Source organism: Salvelinus namaycush, chromosome 3, assembly GCF_016432855.1.
Source record: "Salvelinus namaycush isolate Seneca chromosome 3, SaNama_1.0, whole genome shotgun sequence".
NCBI classification, from domain to species: Eukaryota; Metazoa; Chordata; class Actinopteri; order Salmoniformes; family Salmonidae; genus Salvelinus; species Salvelinus namaycush.
The window spans coordinates 73,756,641-73,773,438 of record NC_052309.1 but is presented as its reverse complement, the minus strand read 5'-3'; the positions used below and the strand labels follow the sequence as shown (position 1 = coordinate 73,773,438).

The following is a 16,798-nucleotide window of genomic DNA, read 5'->3' as shown; positions in this document are numbered from 1 at the left end:
CTCGCTCCAAAATAACTTGTCACAAAACATTTGGATAATAGTTTCCCCATTTTAAAGTTGATTTGTGTATCAAAGTGAAAGAAATTAAAGGGGCAACCAAGTTTTCTTCCATTCAATTTCAGTAATATATCCGTACCAGGAAAATTTAACTTAAATATTTATTAAAATCTATAGAATTAGTCAATGACAAGAACAATATTTTCTAACATAATTTCACAAATGTAAACCCAGATCCTTTTAAAAATGTATATGCAAATTGAATGTAAAATGTTTATTAATCCTGACATCTTCATGTATTCAAGTGTAGTGACTTTATATAAATATGTACTGAGATGTCTCATTACTGTATTGACAATTTAATTTCAATTTTGAAAAAAAGCATTTCAGACCCAGTCACACCTCCACAGTCCCCTCAAATGGTCCTCTTTTAGATACAATAACATGTAATTTCCCAAATGCAATGTATAGTCGTGGCCAAAAGTTGAGAGAATGACAAATATTAATTTCCACAAAGTTTGCTGCTTAGGTGTCTTTAGATATTTTTGTCAAATGTTACTATGGAATACTGAAGTATAATTACAAGCGTGTCAAAGGCTTTGGGTTTTTGTTTGTCCACCCGCCTCGAGGATTGACCACTAGTTCTCAATGGGATTAAGGTCTGGGGAGTTTCCTGGCCATGGACCCAAAACATCAATGTTTTTCTCCCCGAGCCACTTATCACTTTTCCCTTATGGCAATGTGCTCCATCATGCTGGAAAAGGCATTGTTCGTCACCAAACTGTTCCTGGATGGTTGGGAGAAGTTGCTCTCGGAGGATATGTTGGTACCATTCTTTATTCATGGCTGTGTTCTTAGGCAAAATTGTGAGTGAGCCCACTCCCTTGGCTGAGAAGCAACCCCACACACACGAATGGTCTCAGGATGCTTTACTGTTGGCATGACACAGGACTGATGGTAGCGCTTACCTTGTCTTCTCCGGACAAGCTTTTTTCCAGATGCCCCAAACAATCGGAAAGGGGATTCATCAGAGAAAATGACTTTACCCCAGTCCTCAGCAGTCCAATCCCTGTACCTTTTTTTCCTGGAGAGAAGTGGCTTCTTTGCTGCCCTTCTTGACACCAGGCCATCCTCCAAAAGTCTTCGCCTCACTGTGCGTGCAGATGCACTCACACCTGCCTGCTGCCATTCCTGAGCAAGCTCTGTACTGGTGGTGCCCCGATCCCACAGCTGAATCAACGTTAGGAAACGGTCCTGGCGCTTGCTGGACTTTCTTGGGCGCCCTGAAGCCTTCTTCACAACAACTGAACCGCTCTCATTGAAGTTCTTGATGATCCGACAAATGGTTGATTTAGGTGCAATCTTACTGGCAGCAATATCCTTGCCTGTGAAGCCCTTTTTGTGCAACGCAATGATGACGGCATGTGTTTCCTTGCAGGTAACCAAGGAAGAACAATGATTCCAAGCACCACCCTCCTTTTGAAGCTTCCAGTCTGTTATTAGAACTCAATCTGCATGACAGATTGATCTCCAGCCTTGTCAACACTCACACCTGTGTTAACGAGAGAATCACTGACATGTCAGCTGGTCCTTTTGTGGCAGGGCTGAAATGCAGTGGAATTTTTTGGGGGGGGAATTCAGTTCATTTGCATCTGATCACTCTTCATAACATTCTGGAGTATATGCAAATTTCCATCATACAAACTGAGGCAGCAGACTTTGTGAAAATTAATATTTGTGTCATTCTTAACTTCTGGCCACGACTTTACAGTTACAAAAATAAACAGTACACAACACAAGTGCATAGAACTGAAGTAGAATAGAGCCATTTCAACAAATTACTAAAGAGTGAGGAAGTTTTATTTTTTTATTACGTCATAAAATATACACAAATACTGTTGTAAATAAAGTTAAAGTGTGTTAAAGAACTGTACAAGATATCAGTACGCAATACATAAAGTGTATACTCCCCATAACCTGACCAGCGCTATCCCTCCCCGTAGTTGCATTGCCACTGGGTCACACTGGCTTGCCAAAGGGACACGTCGCAAACACAGGTCATTACCAGAAACTGACATCACTGTGACTGCATCCGAGTCCCAGTTATCAATGACATCAAGGGTGCTGGTAAATGACATCCAGGGACCAATTATTCTGCAATAGAAAGCACCGATGACGTCAACCCACTGTCAGCATCTCCTTTTTCAAGAGTGCTTTTTTTGTAAAACAAAAAAAAAAGTAGACAGCCGTATATCAGGTCCTTGGTGGAGAACATGGACAGCCTCCAGGAAAGGCTTTGAGTGGAGTGATGGGGAGAGTAGTGACAAATTCTCAACAGGCTATGAACAAACTGCTGGTAATAAAATAGGAAAAATAAGTGCAATACTTCAAGAGTTTCCTCGTACACAAGAGAAACAAAATGGAGTTTCGGAAAAAGAACAGTGAGATGGACAATCTCAAATAATGAGGCATGAGAAATGTATAGCCTGCAGTTTGTCCCCAGCAGCCCTGTGATCTTAACAGGGGACCTATGGAATTCTGAAAGTCCATGCACCAGACCTACACTTCTGACGACACACACACGACCCAGTTGACGATGTAAAAGTTTCTAAAATCCCTCCCAATTTAGTACTTAATAATTTTTTTTATTCTGATCCCCAGCCACAATTTATGCATTTAGTATGTATATTTCGACATTACACCTTAAAAACAACCAACCACATTTTGGCTTTACACAGAAATAAAAAATATTTACAGTGAAGTAAAAATAAAATAAAAAAATCCATTGCACTTGATGCGCCACCCCCCTTCAATCAAGTACAGAGCTCGTCCATTCCTATCAGACATACAAAAAGAAAAGCATAAAAATAAAATGTAAAAGTTGACGTTAAGAACAATCATGAAAACCATAGCCACCATCATTTGCCAACTTGTTCATCGCAGTCTCTGGTCAAATACATTAAGAAAGCTTGTGACTCTCCCATGTCTTAAGAGTGTTGCACAGTCTTAAAATAAGCATGGTTGCTTTGACCTTACCAACCTACCAAATATTATGACCAAAGAACACAAATCAAAAGGAGACCAAAGTGTGCAAAAAGGGAGGATAAAAAAACAAGTGTGAATAAATGAAAGCAGGAGAAGGGTAGAAAACGCATGTTCACCTCAATCATTGTGTGAGGTGTTGGCTTTTGGGCAACATCAGTTCCAAAGTGGGCTGAAGTGGCCTAAATGCTAGGCTAAAGTGGAGAATTAGCAATTCAGTAAGAGATAAAGTAGGAAAAGAACCCAACATCATTTCAGCTAATATTCACTTGCTCTTCCTTTCTTCTCATGGCTTCATCTACCACCTACCCATCTCTCCATCCTTCTCACCATTCCTTCTCTTTAGCTGTACCTTTCCGAGTTAAAACATCAAATAAGAAATTAAAACTGCCCAAGCCTCAAAAGGACCCCCACCAAATGAATATGATCTATTCACAAAATATGCACAGTAAATCATACCAATGAGTACAGCCCCTTACTATTCTATAAATGAACTGGTTAAAACATACATGGGTACATTTGTGTGTGTGGTCTTTGAAGGTGTAAACAGAAATGGCTAAATCCACACAAGCCCAAATTTCGAGTTGACCTTTTCTTGGTTTGGAACGCGTTTGTGCCCGCAACTATATTTGGCAAAGGAGCACCCGCTTGTCTTTTTCAACCCCCAAAATCAGTCTTCTACCTCTGCCAGCCACCCAAAGAATAGTGGGGGAGGGACAAAGGTGTCTGGCAGGGGGTGCATGATCCAAGCTACCATGGGGTAAATAGGTCAGTGGAGAGGAGGGTGTTATTCACTATCTTATCCTCGTACTATTATAGGCCAGGTTTATCCCATCAACGTTAGGGTGGAGGGTAGAAATTCCTGCAGTCCTTGACCAACTGTCATCGGTTTATGATTCTCTGTCCTTTCCTCCAAGATCCACTTATTTGTCCAATTGGCAAAAATTCACAACAGAAACAAAACTGGGACAAAGGATCTCTTGAAGCCCTGCAAGGGAAGATTGCGTATTTTAGTCGGATGTGTAGATAGTGTTTTCTTGTTATTTATCACCTGTCTGACAAACTAGGTACATTTCCTTAAGTCCTGCGCGTGTCAACTTAGGGAAAGAGACATCCTCACCTGTCAGTATCCAGTGCATGTGGAGTTGAATATTTCACTTCCCCAGGTGATCAAATGGCATGCTGACCTGCAGAGAGAGAAAAGGAGGGGAGAGAACAAATGACTCTGAAAATTGGAGTGCAAATAAGAGGGCGATCAAGTGAGTGCCGCAACTGTGGCACAATATAAAAGTAATAATCAACCCACTGCATGCTACATAATATAGAAGCTAAACACTAATAGGAAGTCCTCTGACTCTTTGACAAGAAATGTCATCTTTTTCTGGAAGGGTGGACATTTTTCCAGTTGATATTCCCCCTCAAAAAGTTGGTCGTAGGAGTTGGGCTCAGGTGCATGGCACCTGGGTTTTAGGGTTTGTGATGACGCATGTTTGGGTAGCTTTAGCGTACCTGCGATGTGGAAATTCGGGATTGGTCAAGACGGGCTGTGAGGTCAGAGGATGACACATTTGCGGGGGCTCCTCGGTGGAGCCGCATGCTCACCTTCCGCTCACGCTCAGCGCGAGAGATAGCCCGCGGCGACGTGTTCCCTGAAAGAGGAAGAATACAAGGGAGACAGTTCTATTTCTATTTAAAAATAGAACTGTTGACTGCAAACCGTCATTTCTGTCAATGCGTTTACAAAATGATTTATCTATATCAAAAGCTATTTCATTGTCCCCCACAATGAAATCGGGCAGTGGTCTGCGGCTCGGTCTCCGTTCGTAAATTAGTCACACGCAATCTGACAGCACTGGGACGATTGATGAAACTTGGATGAATGATGCGTCTTGCCATAGAGATCCGGCATTTACAAAATTACACTGATTGGCAGAAGGGAGCTATAGTAATTAACTGAAATGTGTAAGTCACACACTCGCTCTATTTGCCCTTTTTGGATAATTTCCTAAATGTTCCTATTCCATTCAACTATAGCTCTAGTTAAAAAGAGCACAGGTGTGTGCTCACCAGACTGCTGCACCCGTGAGGCGGGGCTAGAGATGGCCTGCTCTGGTCCATTCCTAACTCTGTTGGCGACTGGTGGGTTTGGCCCTGGCGGGAGACCCCGTGCAGCGGATCCCCGAGGGCCTCCTACGATACGCTCGTCCCTTTCGTCAGCTCCCCTCCTCTCACCGTCTTCTGCTGTCCTACTGGCACCCTGATAAGAGACCACACAGGTTACAGCAAACCCATACCTCTACATAGAAAACTACATCCAAATCATTCTGATTATGTGGACACTATGGATAGTGTATACCACTGCTTTACAACCCTGTTTTTGGAGAGCTATCCTCCTGTAGGTTTTCGCTCCAACCCGTTGTAACTAACCTGATTCATCTTATCAACCAGCTAATTATTAGAATCAGGTGTGCAAGATTAGGGTTGGAGTGAAAACCTACAGGACAGTAGCTCTCCAGGAACAGGGTTGGAGAGACCTGGTGTACAGACAGAATGTAGCACTTAGTTCCTTGTAAAGAATAAGAGCTTTGGTGTGGCAAACTCACAAATTTGAGCATGTTCCAGTCGAATACGTAGTCATAGGAGAAGCCTTGTCTGTGGAACAGATTCCTGAAGAGCTGACGAAGGTATGAGTAGTCTGGCTTGTCGTCAAAGCGCAGCGAGCGGCAAAAATTCAGGTAGGTGGAGAACTCGGCTGCAGACAAGCAATGCCAATAAAAGGGAAGGGTGAGCAAAAACCCAGGATTGAGAGACTGTGGTATATGCAAACGTTTGTTACAACACTATAGAGAAGGAAAATAGTTGTCCACACATTGATACAAATGTCACAGCCCAGACAGATACTAGTAGTCACTTACAGGGGTATCCTTTGCAGAGCACCTCAATGGGGGTGGACATTTTTTTCTCGCTGATGCGTTCGTACTTCTGTCTCTTTGTGGCGGCTTTGAGGCCTTGCCAGGGCAGAGAGCCCAGGTTGAAGTACATGAGGACATATCCCAGAGACTCCAGGTCATCACGCCGAGACTGCTCTGAAGAACGGGAGACAGCTTTGAATGATTTGCTATTTAGGACATAGACAGGATCGAGTGGTATCAAAATATATAAGCTAAGGACAAGGGGACAATAGTCACTACATCTCAACTAGAGGTCGACCTATTATGATTTTTTAACGCCGATACCGATTATTGGGGGACCAAAAAAGCCGATACCGATTAAATCGGTCGATTTTTTAAATGCATTTGTAATAATGACAATTACAACAATACTAAATGAACACTTATTTTAACTTAATATAATACATCAATAAAATCAATTTAGCCTCAAATAAATAATGAAACATGTTCAATTTGGTTTAAATAATGCAAAAACAAAGTGTTGGAGAAGAAAGTAAAAGTGCAATATGTGCCATGTAAGAAAGCTAACGTTTTAGTTCCTTGCTCAGAACATGAGAACATATGAAAGCTGGTGGTTCCTTTTAACATGAGTCTTCAATATTCCTAGGTAAGAAGTTTTAAGTTGTAGTTATTATAGGAATTATAGGACTATTTCTCTCTATACGATTTGTATTTCATATACCTTTGACTATTGGATGTTCTTATATGTTCTTTAGTATTGCCAGTGTAACAGTATAGCTTCCATCCCTCTCCTCGCCGCTACCTGGGCTCGAACCAGGAACACATCGACAACAGCCACCCTCGAAGCAGCGTTACCCATGCAGAGCAAGGGGAACAACTACTCCAAGTCTCAGAGCGAGTGACGTTTGAAACGCTATTAGCGCGCACCCAGCTAACTAGCTAGCCATTTCACATCGGTTACACCAGCCTAATCTCGGGAGTTGATAGGCTTGAATTCATAAACAGCAGAGCTACTGGCAAATAGCACAAAAGTGCTGTTTGAATGAATGCTTACGAGCCTGCTGGTGCCACCATTGCTCTATCAAATCATAGACTTAATTATAACATAAAACACAGTAATACGAGCCTTAGGTCATTAATATGGTCGAATCCGGAAACTATCATCTCGAAAACAAAACATTTATTCTTTCAGTGAAATACGGAACCGCTCCGTATTTTATCTAAACGGGTGGCATCCATCAGTCTAAATATTCCTGTTACATTGCACAACCTTCAATGTTATGTCATAATTACATAAAATTCTGGCAAATTAGTTCACAATGAGCCAGGCGACCCAAACTGTTGCATATACCCTGACTCTGCGTGCAAGAGAAGTGACACAATTTCACCTGGTTAATATTGCCTGCTAACCTGGATTTATTTTAGCTAAATATGCAGGTTTAAAAATATATACTTCTATGTATTGATTTTAAGAAAGGCATTGATGTTTATGGTTAGGTACACGTTGGAGCAACGACAGTCCTTTTTCGCGAATGCGCACTGCATCGATTATATGCAATGCAGGACACGCTAGATAAACTAGTAATATCATTAACCATGTGTAGTTATAACTAGTGATTATGATTGATTGATTGTTTTTTTATAAGATAAGTTTAATGCTAGCTAGCAACTTACCCTGGCTTCTTACTGCCTTCGCGTAACAGGCGGGCTCCTTGTGAGGCAGGTGGTTAGAGCGTTGGACTAGTTAACCGTAAGTTTGCAAGATTGAATCCCTGAGCTGACAAGGTATAAATCTGTCGTTCTGCCCCTGAACAAGGCAGTTAACCCACCGTTCCTAGGCCGTCATTGAAAATAAGAATGTGTTCTTAACTTCTCTAGGATAGGGGGCAGCATTTTCACTTTTGGATAAATAGCGTGCCCAATTTCAACTTCCTTCTACTCATCCCCAGAATATAAGATATGCATATTATTAGTAGATTTGGATAGAAAACACTCGGAAGTTTCTAAAACTGTTTGAATCATGTCTGTGAGTATCACAGAACTTATGTAGCAGGCAAAACCCCGAGGACTAACCATTCAGATCTTTTTCTTTTTGAGGTCACCGTCTGTTCAATGAGTTTTCATTGGGATACTAGATTTCTAAATCAACCTGTTTGCAGTTCCTACCGCTTCCACTGGATGTCAGTCTTTGGAAATAGGTTGAGGTTATTCATTTGTGCAATGAAGAAGAATGCCCACCTGGAATCAGTGTAACGTTATGTGTACTGTTTGAGAGTTGCGCAAGACTAGAAAAGTAGCGTTAGTTTGTTGTCATCCTGTATTGAAAACAGATAGACCCGTCTTCAATTTGATTGATTATTAACGTTTACAAATGCCTTAAGTTGTATTACAACATTTTACATTTACATTTTAGTCATTTAGCAGACGCTCTTATCCAGAGCGACTTACAGTAGAGTGCATACATTTTATTACATTTTTACATACTGAGACAAGGATATCCCTACCGGCCAAACCCTCCCTAACCCGGACGACGCTATGCCAATTGTGCTTCGTCCCACGGACCTCCCGGTTGCGGCCGGCTGCGACAGAGCCTGGGCGCGAACCCAGAGACTCTGGTGGCGCAGCTAGCACTGCGATGCAGTGCCCTAGACCACCCTGGCGCAGTGGTCAAAAAGTAGTTTGAAATGTTTGGGCAAAGTTTAGAGGTAATTTTTGAGATATTTTGTAGTGACGTTGCGCAAATTGGAAGCTGTTTTTTTCTGGATCAAACGCGCCAAATAAATTGACATTTTGGACATAATTAATCGAACAAAAGGACCATTTGTGATGTTTATGGGACATATTGGAGTGCCAACAAAAGAAATTCGTCAAAGGCATGATTTATATTTTATTTCTGCGTTTTGTGTTGCGCCTGCAGGGTTGAAATATGCTACACTCTCTTTGTTTACTGTTGTGCTATCATCAGATAATAGCATCTTATGCTTTCGCCGAAAAGCCTTTTTGAAATCTGACATGTTGGCTGGATTCACAACGAGTGTAGCTTTAATTTGGTATCTTATATGTGTGATTTAATGAAAGTTTGATTTTATATCTTTTTATTTTTTTTATTTGGCGCTCTACATTTTCCCTGGCTAACTGACTTGCCAAGTTAAATAAAAGGTGTAAAAATATATATATATATTTTTTAATCTGCAAAATCAGTGTCAAAAATAACTGATTTCCGATTGTTATGAAAACTTGAAATCGGCCCTAATTATTCGGCCATTCCGATTAATCGGTCAACCTCTAATCTCAACACTAGGCATGAGCATTGGAGGGTAAAATGAAATCACATTCATAAAGACATTTAGATATTTCAGCCAAACAGGAGGAGGTGACTTAAAAAGTCCCTTACCGATGCCCAGGTGGGTGTTGATGGATGCGTAGCGTGCAGTGCCCGTCAGGTTCTTGTTCTCCCTGTAGGGGATGTGCTGGTGTGTGCGGGCGTCTCTGTACTTCTTGGCCAAGCCAAAGTCGATGATGTACACCAGGTTGCCCTTCTTCCCCAGCCCCATGAGGAAGTTGTCAGGCTTGACGTCGCGATGGATGAAGTTCTTGGAGTGGATGTACTCGATGCGACTGATCTGGAGAGGACAGAGGGGGATTCAGAAGAAAAGGAGAAGCGAGACAACAGAAAGCTCTGCTGGCATGGTCTGTAAAAGCCTTGAAACCTTACTGTAAGCTAACAGTAATTTAAACCCTCCAACAGCCAATGCCTTCAGGGGCACATCGGTAAAAACAGAAACAATAAGTAAAAGAACAAATCTGAGCAAAAGGAAGAACAATGAGGACAGGAAGTGGAGAGAGGACAGCCAAATACCATAGAAGAGTAATACGACTACACAGCCAAGTTAAGAGAAAAGGGTGACACAGCAGCACAAGCAAAGTTAGGACAGCAGACAGAGTTAGTGTTAAAGGGTATAGAGGACAAACAGTACAATGAATGTTGAGGGGAAAAGATGACACCATAAGAGTTCTGTACCATCTGGTCTGCCAGCAGTAGCACCGTTTTGAGGCTGAACTTGCGGGAACAGAAGTTGAAGAGGTCTTCCAGACTGGGGCCCAGGAGCTCCATCACCATGACGTTGTAGTCTCCCTCTGCCCCGCACCACTTTATCGAGGGAATCCCCACTGTCAGGCAGGCACAAAGAAGTAGCTTTTAGTGTACATCTAACCATAGTTACTTGCGCATACATCCTTTACGGCTAATGTCATTACAACAACAACTTCAGCAAAAGAGTGTTTCAGTGCTCAACACATTATTTTGGTGAACATGATACTTCTGAAATGAAATAAATGCAATAACTGGGTACATTTGATCATTTATGATAGTCACTACTTACAGATCCCAATACACTCAGACGTGTCAATATGGCATTTACTAATGTTCCTTCTCAGTTACCCCCCCCCCCCCATTCTCCTCACCTCCTCCCTGCATCATCTTATAGAACTTGCTCTCGATGTGCAGCTGTGGGTGTTTGGTCTTCACACATTCCAACTTAATGGCCACCTCCTCGCCCGTGGCAATGTTGGCACCTGAGGAAGCGCACGCACACACACACACCAGGGCTAGACTCAGGAGCAACTTGTGAACCATGAACATGGAAAGAAACTCCGGTTGAACACCCAGGGAATGGAAAGAAAGTGTAAGGCTAAGAGGAGGATAAAAGCCAATATGGGGACTAGGCCAGTAGACAGAGGCAAATGGAGAAAAGGACAAGGAAGAAGAGAAATGCTAACAGAGGGAGATGGAGCACTTCCACTTACCAAGGTAAATGTCTCCAAAGGACCCACTCCCTATTTTCCGTCCCAGTCGGTACTTGTTCCCCACTCTCAGATCCATGGTGTTGAAAGTTCACTATGGACACAAAACAGACGAGAAGAGGCCAAGATGTTACGAGGCAACCATGACCGTACAGTCTAATATTTTACACTTGGCATAGGCTAATTTGCAAATGAAAAGAAACAGAAATGATACAAATCCAACTTAATTCACTAGACCTCGAATCGAAGGCAAACTTTGACTAATGGAACATTTCTTCCTGAACCAGCGGTAGGCCATCTTACAATGGTCACTTTACACATTCCAAACAGGATGACCATTAACTGCAAACAACTAAATGAATTGAGTGAGTGTGTAGCTTGAGCGGGTTGATTAGCAGACAGCTGTCTGGATTCCAGCGATAGGCCACACAATTACATTTGTAGGGCTGCTGAGGAGAGGTGGTACAGAGAAAGTGGGAAATACAGAGGGAAATATGGAAGATAAGGCCCGAAAGAGAGACAAGAGAAAGAGCAACAACATATCTGCTTGGAAGGGCATGGGAGAGCTCTCCAGAGTCAGCTGGGGCCGAGATAGTAGAAATTGGCAGACACGAGGGAGGGAAGGAAGTGAGTCTTCTGAGCCAAACTGCACATGACACTGGAGCAGGATCATCATTTATTTAGCACCCTCAACCACGCCATATTCTGCAGCCACTGCAAAGGCGCTGCTGCGTGGGCTGTATGTGTGTCAAAGCCCAGAAAGGAATCTGTGCAATGAACTTTAGAGCAAGACCTGGAGAAGGATATGAGGCATACTTTATAGAGCGCCACACCAATTTAGGTGGCCTAAGAAAAGCTTTTTCTATCTCTCAGTTGACAATGTAGTACATACAGATGGGAAGCATTCTGTCAGTTCTCATTACTAAACTACTATAGAGCTTTTCATTGTATGTGTATGACCGTGTCATGTTTTTCCTATGATTAGGCCTAGGCCATCCTACAACACTGACCACATTATACCTCACCATGATTACAGGTCTACTTCCTCTCAACATAATACTTTGGAAATGCAAGTAGCTCATGACAGAGCAGAACGAGGAAGAACAAGAAGAAGCATTCTCGGTCAAACTCAGAGTTGTGTGGCAATGGGCATACCAATTCGGGAATGGAAAAAGTCATCAATTGTGCAGGACTAGTTGTGCATATTTAAACTACGAAGGGGGACCAAATATCTTTCCGGAAATGATTCCAAAAAATTGGCATGAGGTTCTTCCCATTGCCTGTAGTGTTGTCAGAAGAGGCATCAGGTGACAGACAGAAATACATATGTGATGGCAGTAGATGGATTAGGGTTAATAAAGGGTTAGGTTTCATTACAACATGAGGATTTCAACTGTAGAGACCCAGCTCAGGCCTAACATTAATTATTTAGCAGTTGATTAATCCTACTGGGTCATGTGAGAGGTTTTATCAATAGATCACAGTTCAGAGCCAGGCTTTATATTTTGGTAGGAAACGATCAGGAAGTGGTAACTACAGTGTAAATCATACACTCCGGCACCATGTATTGCAATATTCAACCATTACCACTATTCCCATGAAACACTACAGAGTATTTACTGACTTGAATCATTTCATCAGTGTGGGCCTGTAACCTACATAGAATTACAATGCGTTCTCTTTAAGAGGAATTCTGTCTTAACAAAAAGCTAGGAGGATTTCACAACCACATGAAAAGGGACACTTTTTCAGAAAAAATACAACTAGACCTACATAATGCCAGTCTATTTCACCTAGTGTTAATGTATTAGCTAGGTACGGCAACGTGAAATGTAACATTTGCATGGACAAAATCCTTTTACGGATTTGAGTATCATCAACCCAACATCTTCTTACGTCATCTTTTAGAAAGCTGTCGCTGCGTTGGTAACAATCAAAAGGGAAGCATCTCAACTAGGTTGAATAGTTGTGACATTTAAGATCACTCAAAAGTCGAACTGGTTACAATAATAATAACATCTACCGTACACTTCAAACAAAAGGTTGCTACTGTGACAATACCAACTGTCCGTATACAGCAGTGGTTGTGCCTAGCTAGTAAGTAGCCCGAGAATACGCTTGCCGCTTCAACCATGTACCAGTCATTCACACCATTTTAAATACCTTCAAGCTTCACAAATAGTTGACAGTGTATACGATCATGTAACATTTTGACTTTATTCTAGCCGCACCCTTACCTACCCTATGTTCTCCAGTGATAGACATCTCTATTCGCCCCCTCCCCCTCTGCGACGCTCTGAATACAAGACTCCGGTTCGGTCGAATCAAGTTCCCTTTCCCCCCTGGTTTCGTCGGTTCCCCAGTACACTACTCACACGATATTAGGTTTATTAGAGAGGTGGTTCAGTGGCGGTGCTGATCCGAAGGTTGTCAGTCAGACTGGGCCCCGGGCAGCGAAGGATGGGAACGGATTCTGGTGGCTCTCATACCCCAATTTTCCTTTAGCATCGGCTATACTCCTTGTTGATAGTGAAGCTTCAATACGAATGGCCGTCTCTATCAGAGTTCTGTCTCCCCCTCTCGTTACTTGCAACGCACCATTGACCAACATCGATGATGTCAGAAGCACCCGGATTGCCTTAAGGAAATAGAACAGCTACAACTGTAGACATTCTTAAATGTTACACATTTGAGGAATAGGCAGCCTCAGAAAATAGATACAACTGAATTAGTGAAAATAATATGCATTTACACAGGCAGCCCAATTCTGATATTTCTCTCACTAATTGGTCTTTTGACCAATCAGATCAGTGCTGAAAAAGTGCTGATATGAAAAGATTAGTGTAAAGAAGATCAGAATTGGGCTGTTTGTGTAAACGCAAGCATAGAGAGTTGGCTTTTGTTCAGTTATTCAGAGAATAGGCCTTTGCAGGAAGATTAGATTCTTATGAACATTGTTATGAAGGATAATAGAGTGAAGACAAGAGCCATCATAACAAATAGCAATGGTTCTGGTTTAGAGATAGTGAAGATTCCATCCAGACATTAGTCCTCATCCACATTACCAAAGGGTTCTCCATAGTCCCGCACCCTGGAGTTTAGACACAAGCAGCAGAAGTGAAAGAACAGCGGAGGTCCCCATAAGGTACCTCAGACCCTGATGGTTTTGCACAGTGATGGGCAACTGGCAGCCCCCCCCCTTTTGTGGAACTCAGTTGGGGTCTAAACTTGATGTTGAAAGTCAGAATAGTAGAACACACGGTGCAATTTCCAAATTTGGTAGTGCATCAAGTTTTTTTCTTGTTACGTCAGTCACTGACAGTCACTCAATTAGCCCAATTAATCAGCTAACATTTTTTAGATTGATAAATTAGTCTAGCCAGCTATCTAAACTTGTAGTAATCATGGTCAAATTACCGACAGGTTTCCCCATTGATTTTGTTATTCACTCTCATATTCAAAACTACAAACATTTCTCTCCACCCTATGGCAAAATCAGTAAAATTGCAGGAACTGTGTTATAAAATTGCTAAATCTTCTCCCCACCCCATGGCAAAATGTTTTGTTGGTAAGGTGGGGTGCCCAACAAAATTCCCCAATTGGCTAGGGCCGGCTCTGACTGCACGTGTGGTTATGGATGTCGGTATTCAGACCCGCAAGCCACTGCAGCCACGAGTTCAGATTTGTGGCCCCCACCCCCATCAAAGTTGCCCATCTCTGGTTTTTCACATACAGGATTTAAATACTCCATACTGTCATACTAATTGCACCGCAAATGATAGATCGCTGGAGATGCGCATGCTTCTTACAGGCTGTGTGGGCTTGTACAGTAAATAGGATTGGTTAAGATGGCATAGCAGATGGACACCCGCTTATTTGAGTGTGTGTGACGTGGAGCGGACACAGGAACCCGTGTGTGAACGGTGTTGGGACACCTGAGGATAAGAGGCCATTCTGTATAGATGGACAATTCTCAATGACCACAAGACAAGCAGAAGCCAATACTTTCATCTTTATTAGTAATCTTGTTCTCTTTGTTTAAATAAATTTCTTTGTAAAATCTCAAAACGAAACACTGAACAGGAGTGTTAAAGCCTGTCTTAATTTAAAACGATACACAACAAAACATATAGACGCACGGTAACTCTTTTCTGTGTCTTGTAAACAACCCCCCACCACTCCACAGTTTGATAAGATTTGGCATGTCCTTTTTCTCAATACATATGCCTTCAGCTCTTAGTATCATTAAAATTGTTATTTTTATTATTGCAGTTCGGACAATAAAAAAGAGTCTGCAAAAAAAAGATTCTTAAAATGAGAAAAAAAAAGACTAAGCATTAGTGCCAATGTTCTTGAACACAGTCAGCAGTATACCGAATGCACTCAAAACATATTTTTAGACCTTCAGTAAGCAGCCTCGCACACTAATCATGACAGGCAGTAACATGCACACTACATTATCCTCACATTCACACACAGGGGTTTATTACTTGGTCTCATTCTCACTCATACCCACACTGAGTATTCCACACACAGTATCCCACTCTGAGAAATGCAATGTTGCCTCATACTGCCAGAGTTTCAACAATTATCATAGTAACAGTAACAAACGTGATTGAGAGAAAAACAACAGTAGGAGGTCAGCATTTGAAAGGAACAATTACATTTCAGTATTCCACTGTTCAAAATAAAAACAACCATACAAAACAGAAACTAACATACACAATAAGATACAGTTGTCATCAATCAGAGCAGTGTGTTTGCACGTGTTTTGATTCAGTCTCCATAAGGGGCATGAATGGAAACTGCAGGTTGTCCTGCATCACATAGTTTTCCTATATGACGCGAGTAATGCTGTTACAGTGCCCATCTGTCCGAAGGCTAGTTTGTATTTGGTGTGTGCATGTGTATGCAAGTCTGTCATCAAATCACCTACTAAGCACAATGCAATCCAGCCAGTCTCTCAGACCGACAGACAAATTTTTCAGGTTCAAGTCTAGCAGTTGAAATCTTCATCTGTGGAAAAAGGCCTTACACGTCTAACAGTCCCTGCATTTGTTTATATAATAGCTTAAGTCTGGCCATGAGAATGTGTGTAAGCATGTCTCACATTTCTGCTTGTGTGTTTACGTGGTTATATTTAGTAATTTATATATGTATGTGTGTGTGTTTACGTGATTATATTTAGTAATTTATAAATGTATGTGTGTTTCCCAGTGTATGTCGTGTGTCTAAATATATACTTATGTGAAGGTGTGTCAGATGGAGTCAGCCCCTCCTCCCAGCAGGTCACCAGGCAACAGGGCAGCTGGGCTGCCCATTTGGTGCCTGTCCTCCATTTGGGGTGCACCCCACAAGCTGCTGCTGGAGTAACCTGGGGTCACACCACCCCAGAGCCCAGACCTCCCTGCCTCTACCCGTCCCACCCCCCCCCCCACCCCCTTCCCAGCCCCGTTGGCGCTCCACTGAGCAAAAATACCAAGCCCAGGACCTTGGGCTGAGGTGGCCTCCGGAGAGCTGCCCGTACCATCCAAACTTTGCCAGCCGGAGCTGGAAGGCCCCACACTACCCAGAACCCCTCCACCGCTGTTTCCACCCAAATTGTTTCCTGCTCCTATTGCTGCTCGTTCACTCCCCAGGGAGCCCCCTCCGCTGTTGCCCACCGCTGTGTGCGTTCCTGACGAGCCCTGGGCCGGCCCTGCCCCTGGGCTGGCCCCCTCCGCACCTCCAACCTGGGAATGTGCAAAATAGCGAGCCACTTCCTCCTCACTCACAAACTCCGCCAGGATTGTGGTGTTCCCCAGAACACACCTGGAGAAAACAAAATATGTCAGTGTCCTTTAGTAAAACAGGTGAAGTAGTAGAAATTGTACTAGCTGAATGGCCATCAGGCTCCAATTCAGCATTATAATCTTAAATAAAGGTAAAATAAAAAACATGCTGCATGGAGTTAACATTAGGGTAAATTTGCAAATATTTAATTACAGGCATTTAGCATTACACTAGGCAGCAGCACAGTGTTTGTTAGTGTGTAAAGGGATAGT

General features: G+C 42.5%; 2 protein-coding genes across 5 annotated transcripts in view; both read right to left on the bottom strand.

Annotated features, from left to right (window-relative positions):
- Positions 1-1,846: 1,846 nt before the first annotated feature.
- LOC120037868 (casein kinase I) lies at positions 1,847-13,287 on the bottom strand. 3 transcript variants are annotated; one of them, XM_038983837.1, is made up of 11 exons: positions 12,996-13,287; positions 10,758-10,848; positions 10,416-10,526; positions 9,973-10,121; positions 9,346-9,574; positions 5,955-6,125; positions 5,643-5,791; positions 5,107-5,296; positions 4,549-4,688; positions 4,160-4,226; positions 1,847-4,027 (listed from the first exon to the last, which is right to left on the bottom strand). In XM_038983837.1, exons 2-10 carry the CDS (start codon positions 10,831-10,833, stop codon positions 4,194-4,196), a joined length of 1,248 nt encoding a protein of 415 aa, XP_038839765.1. In that variant the 5' UTR covers positions 10,834-10,848; positions 12,996-13,287; the 3' UTR covers positions 1,847-4,027; positions 4,160-4,193. The 3 variants fall into 3 exon arrangements, with proteins under 3 accessions (XP_038839765.1, XP_038839772.1, XP_038839780.1); XM_038983844.1 differs by having other exon boundaries at positions 13,130-13,287; XM_038983852.1 differs by lacking the exon at positions 12,996-13,287 and adding an exon at positions 12,778-12,910.
- Positions 13,288-14,746: 1,459 nt separating this feature from the next.
- LOC120037845 (trinucleotide repeat-containing gene 6B protein-like) overlaps positions 14,747-16,798 on the bottom strand; it is a 30,256-nt gene continuing 28,204 nt past the window's right edge. For both annotated transcript variants that reach the window (XM_038983817.1, XM_038983823.1), the window contains one exon: positions 14,747-16,565. In XM_038983817.1, coding sequence (XP_038839745.1) covers positions 16,013-16,565 — 553 coding nt within the window. In that variant the 3' untranslated portion in view covers positions 14,747-16,012. The remainder of the gene's footprint in view (positions 16,566-16,798) is intronic.

Excerpts from the sequence above, each read along its gene's own strand:
- LOC120037868 (XM_038983837.1), bottom strand. The coding sequence starts at position 10,833 with ATGGATCTGAGAGTGGGGAACAAGTACCGACTGGGACGGAAAATAGGG. Across the intron at positions 10,122-10,415 it reads TAAGATGATGCAGGGAGGAG|TGGGGATTCCCTCGATAAAG; the intron begins GTGAGGAGAATG and ends CCTGCCTGACAG. Across the intron at positions 4,227-4,548 it reads CCCGAATTTCCACATCGCAG|GTCAGCATGCCATTTGATCA; the intron begins GTACGCTAAAGC and ends CTCTCTCTGCAG.